The sequence below is a fragment of the Heterocephalus glaber genome, unplaced genomic scaffold (assembly GCF_053883595.1).
Source record: "Heterocephalus glaber isolate CG9 unplaced genomic scaffold, H.glaber_assembly_v1.0 deba00001579, whole genome shotgun sequence".
In the NCBI taxonomy this organism is placed as follows: domain Eukaryota; kingdom Metazoa; phylum Chordata; class Mammalia; order Rodentia; family Bathyergidae; genus Heterocephalus; species Heterocephalus glaber.
In genome coordinates, this window is record NW_028258360.1 from 11032578 (window position 1) to 11045818 (window position 13241).

At 61.0% G+C, this 13241-nt stretch overlaps 1 protein-coding gene across 15 annotated transcripts in view; it reads left to right on the plus strand.

Annotated features, from left to right (window-relative positions):
* The window catches only part of Mcf2l (MCF.2 cell line derived transforming sequence like), a 106294-nt gene that overhangs the window by 67045 nt on the left and 26008 nt on the right, over positions 1 to 13241 (plus strand). For 14 of the 15 annotated variants that reach the window (XM_004858526.4, XM_004858524.4, XM_087193152.1 and 11 more), the window contains one exon: positions 5729 to 5819. In XM_004858526.4, coding sequence (XP_004858583.1) covers positions 5729 to 5819 — 91 coding nt within the window. Of the gene's footprint in view, positions 1 to 5171; positions 5559 to 5728; positions 5820 to 13241 lie in introns of those variants that run through there. The other variant, XM_021239402.2, reaches the window with a different exon arrangement.

Consider the following 13241-nt stretch of genomic DNA (forward strand, 5'->3'; position numbering starts at 1 on the left):
TGTGTGATAGAGCGGACGCTGGGCTTCTGACTGGGACTCGGGCATGGCTGGAGGGTGGCACCCTGGCATGATGGCTCAGAGCTCTCCCTTCCTGGGAGCCGAGTCTGCTCTCCCAGGAGCTACAGGCCACACAAGCCCCAAGCATCCAGCCCTGGAAGGGGTGGCCCTGCGGCCCCGTATGCCTCAGGTGGTCTGTTCTTCCCTTCTCTCGTCACCGCCTGGGACGAGCTTAGAGTGGGTGCAAGGGGGCCAGGGCTATGGGGATGAAGGCGGCTGTGCACCTCCGGGACGGTGCAGGCACACACAGCCCTGGGGACCACAGGGAAGGGCGCCACAGCAGGGGAGGGTGTGGGGCAGGGGTGAGGGCTGGAGCAGCCGGGTGACCAGGAGACGTCACTTGGAGGGGAGGGCCGGCCTGGCCCGGGGACGGTCATCCCAGAGCTCTGGGACCAGCTGGCCTGCTCAGGGCCAGCCCAGGAGCCGGCAGGACCCGCAGGGCGGGCCGAGCACAGTCTGGGTGAGGGCCTCTGAACCCCTGGGAAGAGCCCTGTGTCCAGGGAGCTGGGAGCCAGGCGCCCTCTGATCCGAGCAGATGTGGATGGGGAGACGCTGGAGGGGCCCCGGGCCAGGGCCAGCAGAGGGGAGGTCCTGGCGGAGTATGGCTGTGTTGAAGGGCAGGGCATGGCGTCTCCTGGGGATTGGGTATTTAGGGTGGCCCCAGTTCTTTGGTGCAGTCGTCTTTCCAGAACTGCCCCATTGTGGCGGCCCCTGAACACAATAACAAAATACAAGTTAGAACCCAGACTGCGTGGGGCTGGCCTGACTTCAGTTCATGTGCTGGGCGGTGTCGATCCAATCCATGACTCGGTCACTTTCACAGCCGCCACGCCCCTCATTTGGGGACAAGGCAGGCATTGCGGCCCTGTGTCCTTCCTAGGGAGATGGTGGCCATCACCCATGGATGCCGTGGCGCTGCTGTGAAGGAAAGGGGTGGTGAGGGCAGGGCCTGAGCCTGTTAGCTGCCACCCCTGGGGCTGTGGTGCCAAGGGGAGCCGAAGGACATGAGTCCTGTGTTGGGGTGGAGTGGGGAGCCACTGGGCTCCAATGATGAGGACAGCGATGGCTGTGCCCAGGCCAGCAGCCTGCAACTCTGGTGGCTGGCAGAGGTGGGCACCTGGCGACCAGTGAGCGGCTCGTCTCGTGGCACAGGCAGAGGGATGAGGTCCAGGCCAGGAATCTGTGGTCAGGGCCTGGAAGGATGCTCAGGAAGGCCTTCCTCGGGGCGAGGACGGTCCCCAAGACCGTGGGAAGAGGACAGAGGCTGCTGGCCTGGACCCGCGAGTTCAGGACGGTCATTTCCGGAGGATTCTCTCTTGTTCTTCCTTGTCTTCTGCAAGCTCTTGTGGTGTCTGAGGCCACCGTGCCCTCCACAGCCGGCTGCCCACCCTGTGACGCCTGGGCCTGGGTGCCATGGGGCTTGGAAGGTCTTGCAGGGGCGGGGGGTGGGGGACACCTGCCCAGGGACCGTGTGAGACACAGGAGGTGGCCGCTCCCGACTCTGGATGGCAGGAGTCTCCAGAGGCCTCTGCCTGCTGCTCCCATGAATGACAATCCCTCGCCAACCCTGAGCCTGTGGTCCTGGCCCCCGGAGGAGACCCTGTCCTGCGAAAGCGGCCCCAGCCCCTCGGTCAGAACCACACCGGCGCCCTCCCTCACGAGGAGGCCCGGAGGGCTGGCTGCCCTGTCCACACCAGGCCTGCGCCTCCTCGGCAGGGCAGCCTCGTGCCTGCCCCCGGGGGTGCCACAGTAGGGCCATCCTCGCCCTGCCCCAGGGGGTCTCCCTGAACACCCCGCACTCTGCAGTCTGGCTACTCCTGTAGGCAGTGCTGCCTGTGTTTAGAATTGCGCATATTCTCCTCTGAAGGACCCTGCCCGAGAAATGATCCTAAAACGGTGAGGTGTTTGGACTTTTATAGGGTCTCCTGGAGGTATTTCCTGTCAGCAGAGGTGTTGCCCTGCCAGTCTGTCCCCTCTTCCGGTCCCTCCCGGCCCGTGTGTCCCATCACACAGCACGGCCGTCTCCCACCGGGCGTCAGTGCAGCCCCCAGCCCCGTGCCTGGGCCTGGCACCTCTCCTCCAGGGCTCCTGCCCAGAACTCGCCTTTCATACGCCCCTCACCTCTCACCATGGGGCTGAGCACCAGGCTCAGCGCTCCAGCAGCCAGGCCCTGTCCAGATTCCCCTCTTGCTGTTTGGCCCTGAAGTATTAACATCTCCAAGCCTCAGTTTGTCCACTTGAAATGGTGGTGACCCTAGGCAGGGGTTGTAGTTCATATCTAGATGTCCCCCAAAGCCTCCTGCCCCCTACGTGGGGTGTGGGAGGTGAGTGGTCGTGGGTGTGATGCTCGTCACCAGATTAGTCCCCTGTGAGTTTATAGCTGTGCTGTTGGGAGGCGGGGCCTGGTAGAGGAGGCGGGCCCTGGGGCGTGGCCTGGAAGGCTCCTCCCTTCTCTCTCTGCTTCCTGTCCTCCACGCTCTGAGCTCTCTGCCATGGCCCTGTGCCCTGCCGCCCTGCCTTGGAGCCGGCCAACTGTGAACTGAGCTTAACTGAGCCTCTCCTCTCTTGGGTACGGGTGTGGAGATCTGTGTCCCAGCAGTGAGGACTGGCTGTGACAGCAGTCTCTGTGCAGGGCTCACTCCAGAGGGGCTCGGAGAGGCTCAACCCCCACTGTCCAGGATGAGCAGGTCCTTCCACCCTCCCCACCCCAGGGTCGGCCACAGGCAGCGGGACAGGTCCTGGGAAAGGTGGAGCCCGGCGTACACCCCCGTAGGCCCAGCCCCATGCCCAGCCGCTCTGTGCCCTGCTCCACCCACACCCAGGGCCAACTCTGGGCCACGGGGCCACAGGAGCCACGGCCCCTAAGGAGGCACTGACATTCCGAGGCTGCTTTGTTCATCTGAGCCAAGAGGGACTCACTGGCCTCGGGCTCAATGGTGAGCAGTTCACAGCAGGGCCCTGCCGAGGCCACTGCTTCAGAGGCCTCATGGGCATCTGTGGGCAGAGCTGCTAGTGCTGGGCCCTGCCTTGTCACCTGCTCACGCTTTCCTGCAGAGCAGCCAAGGCTAATGACTCACACTTTCTGTCCCCTACAAGATAGGGTCTTGGCCTCGCAGGGTCCCCACAAAGCCTTGTGAACAGGGGCTCACAGCCACACTAGGGAGCAGAGAATCCTCCCCAGGATGAGGAGGCCACCTGCCCTCCGTCCCCAGTGCCCCAGCCCAGCTGTAGCAGAGCAGGCGCACATGCGCTGAGCCCTCCTGCCCTGGGATGGCACAGCAAGCACCCGTAGCCGATTTCCTGGTGCAGGTTTCTGAGAATCTGTTAACTCCCAGCTCCTGCGCTCCACCTGTAATTCAAATTTGAGTTGTTGGTATCTTGGCTTTCCTGTGAGAAACAGATGCCCCCTTTGCGACACTGGTGGTGCAGTGGCCGTCATGATGTGAAGACTTCTGTGTCGTGGGACTTGGAACCCAGAGTGTCTTCCGTATGGAGAGTGCAGACCCCAGTCAGGGCCCTCAGAGGGGATGGCTGCATGGCGGAGGGCACCAGGTGCCAAGGCACGCCTGGCGGCTGGGCAGACACGAGATGACCAGAGCGACCCACATGTGAGTGGGGCCAGGAGCCGTGGCAGTGGGGCAGGGACCCGGGCCAGTGGGGGGGGGGGAGCGCAGACGTGGGCCACAGAGGCACAACAGTGGGGTCGGAAGCTCACCAGGGTGTCAGGCCAGAATACTGAGGGAATCTCGGGGTGCAGAGAGACTGGAGTCCGAGGCTGCTGCCCACCGCAACCAAAGCTGTTCAAATATGAGGGAGAAACTGAGTCAGGCTTTGCTGCTCTCTGAAACGAGTTCAGCAGCAGCAGTTGCAGCATTGATCTCGCGCTGCTCCACGGCTCCAAGCCAAGACACTGTGCTGCCCCCCACCCGCGTATGCAGAGGACTGCAGGTGGCTTGGCTGGCTCTGACGTGACTGCGTGGGGGGCCACTGCAGAGAGGCATGTCCCTCCCTCCCTGTGCACACCCTGCTGCAGCTGCCCTCAGCAAACCCTGCAGGCTGCCCTGGGGGCTTCTTGCTCCCCTGGTTTGGGTGAAAGCGTGCTGCCAGCCTGAGGCTTGCTCCTGTCAGGGCCAGCCCTGGCTTGGCTACACAAAGGCACCCCAGGCATGTCTGCAGGGAGGGACACGGGGAGGTGGGGCCCTGCCAGCCAAGCGTCTCCTGAGCCCAACACCTCTGCAGCTGCACACAGACTGCGGCTGGGCGAATAACCTCTCACAAGAGGGTGTGGCTGGGGGCCCCTCAGCAGAGCACCTGTCCCTCTGCCAGCCGCCACCATGCCACCTCCTCCCCACTGTGTCCGGGCTGAGTTGGGGATCTCAGCTGGGGCAGCAGGGTTGGGTTCGCCCCCTGCTGGCTGGAGTCGGGGAAGCTTCAGCAAAACCCTGCTTGGGGGCCAGGGAGGGGCCAGGCACCCACAGCCCCAGGCTGCGGTGGACGTGGGGGTCTCCTCTGTCTCCTCCTTGCCAGCCTGCAAGCCATTCGGTGCAAACGAGTCTGAAACCTGTGTGGAGCAGTCAACAGCAGAGGGGCTGTTTTTGTTTATTTTTTGGTACCAGGGATCGAACTCAGGTCCTTGCACTTGCACAGCAGGAGGCAAAACCACTGAGCTAAATCCCTGGCCCGGGAGGGGCTGTTTTAAGTGAAAGCTTATGTTTATGTGTGGATTTACCCAGAAGTGCTTGGCTGTCACTGAACTAAACCCCCCCACTGTGTGGGGCCCTCGCTATGCAACGTGCAGTGGGCACAGCCGAGGGCACAGAGCGTGCTCTGTTAGACCGGAGGCAGAGGTGTTTATGGCACAGCACACGGCACACAGTGTTGTAGGCTGCATAGTGTCGAATGTGCTACAGAATTCTGAGTTTCACCGTAACCCAGGACTGGCCCACTCAGCTCTGCTCAGAGATCAGAAATTAGCAATGCAAACCAGCGTCGTCCTGGGCTGTCTCCTCGCTTCTGCCATGCATTGGCTGGCAGCGGCTGCTGCTGGTATCACACAATTGGCTTGGACGTGAAAGCCTGGCGGAAGCAGCCCTCCTGCGCCCACGCTGTGACTCAGGCTCCTGCTGCCAGGCTGAGCCAGGGATGTGGAGCGGTTACACAGTGCGGGAGTGCAGCTCCCTGTGCCTAAATGCTGCTGTTGCAGAGGGCGAGAACCCGCTCCGCGCTCCTGACGGATGTGTGTGAGCCTTTGGGAGCCTGGGGGGTTCACACCCAAGCCCACAGCAATGGCATCCGGAGTGATTTCCTAACGTGGAGGAACATGGGGACCTGAGATGCTGGGGCCGACGTGACTTACGGGTTCTAGCCCTTGGTTTGGAGCGCAGCGAGCCAGCCGCAGGGGAAGGAAGTGACCTGCCCCTTGTCTTGGATAAGATGCCTGGGCTCCAGGGAAGGATGTCTCGGCTGGGCTCTGAGCGAATGAGGCTGATCTTAGGCTGAAGGTAACCAGCACCCCAAAGATCTCCGCCCTCCTTAGAGGACGCAGGCCCTGGACGTGACAGGGCGGGGCTGCCCTGGCCCTGGCAGGCATGTTCCTCATGCAGAATGGCACAGGAATGGAAGCCGGGCGCCCCCTGCACACACTAACTGCAAGCCTCTCTCCTCGTTTCAGTCTGCAGGATGCTGGCATCGGATTCATCCTGGTCATCGACCGGAGGCAGGACAAATGGACCTCTGTGAAGGCATCGGTCCTGCGAATAGCCGTGAGTGTCATGCCAGCCCTGCCTCTCTCCCGGCCGGGCAACATCACTCAGCTACAGCTCCTCTCCTCAGTGCTGGAGCAGTGGGTGCTCCCCGGGAGGCCTTGGCTGGAACTGGGCGGCGTGTGTGTGCAGTGTGTGTACACGTGTGTGGGTGTGCAGCATGTGTTCTCAGGTGGTTTGCTCTTGGGGAGTCTGCTATGATTGCACTTGCTCTGAAATCAGCACAAAGTTCTGAATAGGTATGATGTTGAGCATAAGCCACCTTCAGGCTAGAGGTTGGAAATTACATGGAACAGCTTTTCTAAACAACAGCTTCCTCCTACCCACCTGTTTTTCCTTTGACTTCCTTAGCATCCCCTTCAGGCCCCTGGGGACCTTCATTTCCAGGGCTGTCTCTGCACCACGAAGCCCAAAGCTGGGCCCTCTGTGCTCCCTCCATGGCAGTATGAACTGCTGGTGTTTTGAGCCCACAACCACCATCCGAGGAGGGAGGCGGAGCACCCAGGACGCCCCAGCCTCATCTCGCCAGCGCGATGCTCCTCCCACAGCAGAGGGGTGTGCATGACCCAGCACCCACGCACCCTGCCTTCCCCGTCAGCTCCCGGCCTGGGAGGCACCAGGAGCTGGGTTGTCTGCCAGGAGGGCGCCCTGGCTGTGGCAGCTCAGTGGCGGGACAACCTCCCTCCCGGGTGAGGCCTCCTGCTCACCCCTGGGCTCACTGATCTGCAGTGCCTGGATCCCCTGCCTCTCAGGGCTGTGCCAGGAGGAACCCACCTGTCCCCACAGGAGTCATCCAGTCCTCCTTGCCTGAGCTCATATCCCACGGCTGAGCCCTGGCCAAGCACTGCCTGTCACCTCCCGTCCCTGTCCCCACCTGGCATGTGCCCCCCTCGCCCTCGGTTCCTGGAAGGGATCAGCCGCCCGAGCTGTCTCACAAGAAATGGGGACCTGGGCAGCCAGCCTCTGGCCCGAGTCCCCTGCGCCTGGACAGCGCTGTGATCGGCAAGCTCGCCGTGCCCCAGTCCCCACTGCACGTGTAGATCCCCAGCACATGGCTCCGAGGCAGGCGCATCTGGAACCCAGATGTAGGAAGCTAATGTGGGCACCATGGCCTCTGTGGTGGCAGTCAGTCCTGGGTGGATACCACAAGGCCCCTAGCAGGTGTGCATTGCTCCAAGGGAAGGCCACAGGGGTGTGACATGTGTGACAGCAGCCTTGTCCCAACCAACCCAGAGCCCCTGTCAATTACCAGAGTGAGGAACCGTGAGGTCGGCACCCTGTCCTGGATCCCTGGGTCAGGACTGCTGGCCTCCACTCCCCTGGGGCCAGGCCCTCCACCAACGGCCACCCGTGGGTCCCACGCATGCTCACACACGTTCACACACACCAGCCCAGCCTTCCAGCCACTCAGGGCAGGCTCCCTCCTCTGCCTTGGTGCCTAACTGTGCTCTGGCCACACGTGCATGGAACCTAGATCACACACACCACACGTGCCACGGTACCATCACCCCACACTTCGCTCCCGCCTTAGGTGACTTGAGGTCCCTGAACACAGAGCTGCTTTTTAAGAAATGCAGCTGTTACTTTCCAAAGCCCTAAGTGGTCCTGTGAGACCGGCCCAAGCCTCTGGCAGCCTGCAGCAGTCCGAGTCCAGCCAAAGTGCGGTTTCCTCCTCTGTAACACTCAAAATCAGGATTTCCGAAGCAAGTGCCCCCAGCTTTAAAGTTTTGTTATGTGGAAACTGTCACTGAAAACTCAGATTTGAGTTTGTTACTGCATGAACCCTGCACCCACCCTAACAGTGCTGGCGCCAGCATCTACGAGCGGTCTAACAGCAGAGCTCAGCGCCCATCCAGCAAGCTAGCCCGAATTCTCTTTGGACTCTGTGCTTTCCCACCCTCAGGACCTGCTCATGGCTCCAGTGTGTGTCTGGCATGCTCTGGCTGCCAACGCCGGCCTGTGCCGACTCACAGGGCACGAGTGGGAGGAGAGCAGCAGGGACCCCCAGGGGTCGCCGGGCGCAGGCAGCACATGGGAGGGTGCAAGGCCCAGTCAGGGCTGGGGCAGGACTTGAGAGCCAGGCCCATTGCTGTTCCATGCAGGAGCCCCCCATGGGGGTGGAGCCCCAAGAGAAGCCAGGGCAGAGGGATGAGCAGGAGACCCCAGGCCTGGGGCGCTGCTGCCTGGGAAAAGCCAAGAAAGGCCTGGAGGAGGGAGCAGGGTGGAGGGCAGTGTGGTGGCTGTGAGGCTCTGCAGTGAGGACAGGAAGCCCATCTGGGCTCGATCCACACACGCTGCCCACGGCCAGAAGGGCGCTACACTTCACCCTTCCAGGGTCTTGGCTCTGTTTCAGAGCCAGTGGTGCCGACTGGTGTGGGCTGCAGCCTGTGCCTGGGGGCTGGACCAGGGGTCCACCCTGGAGCACAGCGTCCAGCCCGGAAGCTGGCACTGCAGAAGCAGGACTGGGAGCTTCTCGGCGCCACTGCCTGGCCTCCCACGGGACCACACTTACGTAACGCCCCAGACTGCAGGCTATTCTTAGCCACCGTGCATGCTACCTCCTGCGCTCAGCGGCCCCCGGGCTCGGCATTTGCTTTTTCTCTGTTGGGTATCTTCAGCTTGGCTAGCAGTAGAAAAATTAGAGGTGGCAAGAGCCAAAGTCCAATGTTCCTGAACTAAGACACCCTGTGCGGATCCAGAGTAGAGCTCAGTTGATTGCAACCAAGTGTTGGATGGGGGTATCTCCTCAGACAGGTCCCTGGGTCACATCCAGCAAGCAAAGGCAGTGACAGTGAGAATAAATCCACGGATCCAGGCCTCTCTCTCACTTATGTGCTGGGTTCAGGGTTTGGGCTCCCCAAATGGGTGTGTGTTTTACAGAATATCTGAGTGCATGCTGGTAGCTGCTACTGCAAAATCTAACCCCTGCTCCGTCCCAGGTGTGTGTGAGCATGCGTGGAGTATGTGCTGATGCTTAGGGCTGGCCTCATTCAAACGGAACCTATGTCCTGGGGTGTTCCCACAAGGAAACTGACCCCAGAGCAGATTCCGAGTAACACTGGTCCGCATGGGGCCAGCACGGTGGCCCTGTGAGCTGCAGTCTCTGCCGGCAGGAGAGATCCAAACCAAGTGCCCTGGGGCCTCTGGCCAATGGTCTGAAGTGGCAGAGCACCGCTGCTGGACCCCCGGCCCTGTGCCGGTCCTAGGCTCAGGGAGGAGCAGGCTGTAGGGCAGGGAGAGCTGCCCAGCACCAGAGGGCTTCTCGGTGGAGCGGTGCTGGCTGAGAGTCCAGGGGGGCTGTCAGTGTTGTCCTGGCAAAGGGCTGATAAGTGTCCCTGGGAACACAGGTGCAGGCTCAGGCCAGAGAGGCACCACCCACAGACCAGGCAGCGGGGCCCAGGCCGCAGGGACAGGGACCTTGTGACAGGCGAGGGCGGCTGGGAGCTGTCACCCAGATGGCCCGGTCCCCAGAGCCCAGCTGTTGTCCCAGCGCAGGGCCCAGAGCTCCTGCAGTGGTGAGCTGGTCCCACAGAATGTTCCAGAGGAAAGGGGTCAGCCTGTTGAGAGGACAGCCCTCCCTGCAAACCAACAAACGTCGCGCAGGGACGAGACCACCCGAGCAGGCTGGTGAAGGCAAAGAGGTATGGGCTGTATTCACGGGGAGAGGTGGACTGACGGCAGCCAGGAGGCCACCGGCCCGAACAAAGGAAAGGCAGAACGCTTTACAGGGCACGGGAAGAGGTCGGCCACGTCTGGCACGTGTAGGGGCAGAGCAGACATTCGTGGCGGGGTCCGTGCACTGGGCAAGGCAGGTGTGTGGACGTTTTCAGGTGACTGGGCACTGAGAAGAGGCTGTGCTTGTAGCTGGTGTCTATGCTGGGGACATCCCGTCCTGCGTTCTCCATCCCAGGCAGCACAGCTTTGTCGGGCAGGGACAGCACCTGCCTTGGCCGCCTGTTCTGTTGTGGCTTTTGTATCTTAGCAGACTGTAGCTTGGGTTAAAGAGCAATCCGTTCAGCATCTCACAACCAGGTCAAGCCTGACACAAACATTACCCCTTCCTGTTGTTCACTAAATAAAGTTTATGCACCAAACCCAGTGTCCATCACCGTCTCAGCCGTTAGGGGTGGTGGTCCCGTTAGAAGTGGGCTCTCCTCACTCCCTCCTATAGGACCATGAGCCCCAGGTGTGGAGAGTGAGGCCCCAGGCCGCCTGCTCCTCATCTGCACAGCGCCGTGCTGTGTATCCCGAGTCGCTAACAGAGTGCCTGTAGGCGCACAGTGTGGGTGTAGTGTGGGCCTGGAGGTTCTGGCTCCGTCAGGCCCTGTGGGCCGTGCCCTCCACGCAGTGGGACCTCATTCCTCAGCCCACTTCCTGGGTGTGTGGGGCTCCTACACACACAGAAGACACCTGTGTCCTGTGGCTGAAGATGTATCTGGAGGGCAGGTGGCCCCCAGCAGAGGAGAAGAGAGGCCCATGGGTCAGTGCCTCTGTTCCCGCAGTGCTCATCGCAGAGAGCTTCAGACCTGTTGGGAGGGTGTGAAGGGAACACCATCTCCTTAGGGACAGGACACACAGGCAGACACAACCCACACGTGCAGAGATCCAGGAATACCTGCATACGTGCACATGCATAGAGACACACGTGCACGGTCACACACTCAGGACACACATGCAGAGACGGAGAAACCCGACACACACACACAGGGACACACATGCACACAGAAGCTGTCTGCTGGCCCAGCCATGGTGATCAGGACCCCGAAAGCTTAGGTGTGCCCTATGGACAGAGCCGCCCATGTGGCCACCCGTGTGTCCTGAGGACGGAGCCGCCGGATTGCCCTGTCTGCACTCGGGATGTCAGTTCTGCAGCAACACCTCTGTCCAGTGAACTGTGCACATCTAGCCCTCCACGCCCTTACTGCCCGTTCGATCTTTTGCTAAAGCCCAGGCCTGACTGAGGGTGATGGGTGGTGTCAGCTGTCCCCCGTCAGTGTCTGGCCTACTTCGTCATCGTTGTATTTTGGCTTGACGCTGCGGTCTGTGGAGACCCGAAGCCAGCCTTGTGCAGCGCTCTCCACCTGGCTCCTCACACCTGCCCCCAATGGTCATCCCAGCTGAAGCCCTCATCCCAGGGCCCCGGTGTCATGGGTCAAGTCTGCTCCCTGGGTGGTGATCCTCTCCTCTGTCTTCACCAGGTCCTTGGAGACAGTGCCTGGGGTGGGTGAGGTCCTCTCCGAGTCCTCCATCCCCGGGCTGAGCATCCACGGGTCAGTTTCGCCTGATCCGTGGGGTGACGGTGGCCGCCACATGGCTGTGTCTATGGGTTTGTGGTCTGTGCCAGGCTGTGGGTGTCATGCCCTGCCAGTCACTCATCACTCAGCCGTCCTCCTGCGGAGGGCAAGGAGTTGCCTTGATCCCTACGGAAATGCATACCTTACAAGGCAGAGACAGGAGCTCTGGATGTGACGTGGGGGCCATGCAGCCTGGGCTTGGTGAGGTGCAGCCAGAGCGGGAGGAACCCTGCACTCGGACGATGGGTGTGCATGGGCCGTCCAGGGTAGGAGAGCGGGCTGTTCCCGGGGGGGAGGGGGGGTCCTGGACCCCCAGGCTCACTGTCACTCCAGGGTAGGTAAGCAGGGTCCCACATGCACCTCATCCCTCCGAGTCTCAGTACCGAGAAACACTGGAGGATGTGCCGTGAGACAGGGCCGGAGGCCGATGCAGGCACCCGAGTTCCCAGCCAGCGTGTGTGGGCTGGACAGTCCCCGCCCATCCGAGGGCTTGAGCACCTCTGATTCAGACTCAGAGGTCTCTTCGTCTAATGCTGAGGCACAAGTGTCCACGTGTATTTTCAGTATCACCTTCTGCATGTTCGTGGGGAGCTGTCAGATAAGTCTGCCTGGTCAGCTTTCAGCTGCTGTTCGAGATTAAATAAAACTGAATAGGCAAGGGCAGCCTGGATGCAGCATGTGGCCTGGCGCTGGGGAGAGGGTGTGTGGGCCTGGAACAGGTCTGTGCCTTTGTGCCCCGGTTCTCTGGTGTCTGAGGTGCCCTCGGCCTTGCCTGCGCTTGTGATTTCTCACTAGGTCTCCAAAAATATTGGCTGACAGCCAGTCAGCACCTCTCTTTCTGCCTCCGTGACTGTCAGGTCACCACCCCGTACTCCTGCTCCTGAATCAGCATCAGCCCAGGAAGCAGGCGGGATGGCGTCCTGTTGGGTAGAAACCTATTGTCGTTTTACGATCACTCTGTAAATTTACAAAAGGACATTGTTTATAGTCTCCACTCCAATCTTCCATCTGTTCTTTTCTATTTTTTAAAGTTATTATTTCAGACCTTTCCTCAGCTTTTAATACAAAAGGTTGAGTCCAGAGCGGGACGCCGTGCATGGTGGCACATACCTATGGTCTCTGTGCTCTGGGAGGCTGAGGTAACAGGATCGCAAGTCCCAGCCCAGGCTGGCAACTCTGTGACTTAGCAAGGCCCTGTCTCAAAATTTAACATTTTAAAAGGGCTGAGGATGCAGCTCAGTGTGAACGAAGGCCCTGGGTTCAATCCCCAGTACTGCCCCCAAAAAGGTGGTTCCAAACCAGAGAAAGCTGAACTTGCTGTTGTTTATATCACAGGTGTTTGTGTACACAAGTAACGCCTCCTCCCTTGGCTAGAATCTTACAATTTTTCTACTTAATATGCAGATTCAGTAACTTACAGGATGGAAATCTTAAGGCAGAGGGATGGGACAGAGAGGACCATGCCCATGTTCCACCTCCGGTGGGCCGGAGGGTTCCCGAGGCTGCCCGCCCTGCTGAGACCCGGTCTCTGTGCCACGGCTCAGGCAGGCGAGGGCCTGGCTTTGTCCCATAGGCTCCATCACTGCCTGGCCCAGAAGCTGGTCTGAGACGTGTGAATCCAGGCAGTAAAACCACAGAGCTGAGAGGAGTGTGGGTCACTGTCGCCTCCAGGCAGCCTGCTGGGAGCTCGGCTGGCTCCCTCCAACAGCGGCCAATGTCACCAGCTGTGCAAGGGTACGGGGGTCCCCTGATGGACAGGTGGCCCTGAGCAACTTCAGGTCCAGGTGCCTCAGTGGGGTCCTCTCCACACGGAGCACAGCCGGCATCCCCAGCTGCAGGGTGCAGGGACATCGCTGAGCACAGCACAAAGGTGAGAGGGCACCGGGGTCCTCAGGAGCACGCAGGGCTGCCGCCTGCGGGAGGAACCCACCATGCAGCTGCCTGCCCTCTGCTGCCTGGAGTCCTGGGCCACACTGGCCAGGCACTTGCCAGGGGCCTGACACCTGAGGCCACCTGACCCGAGTCCTCCAGGAGTGTGATGCAGTGCACCTGGGGTCTTTCCATCCTCGACACTGTCGAGCAGGCAAGGCTCTGTCCCCATTTTGCACATGGGGAAACGGAGGCACAC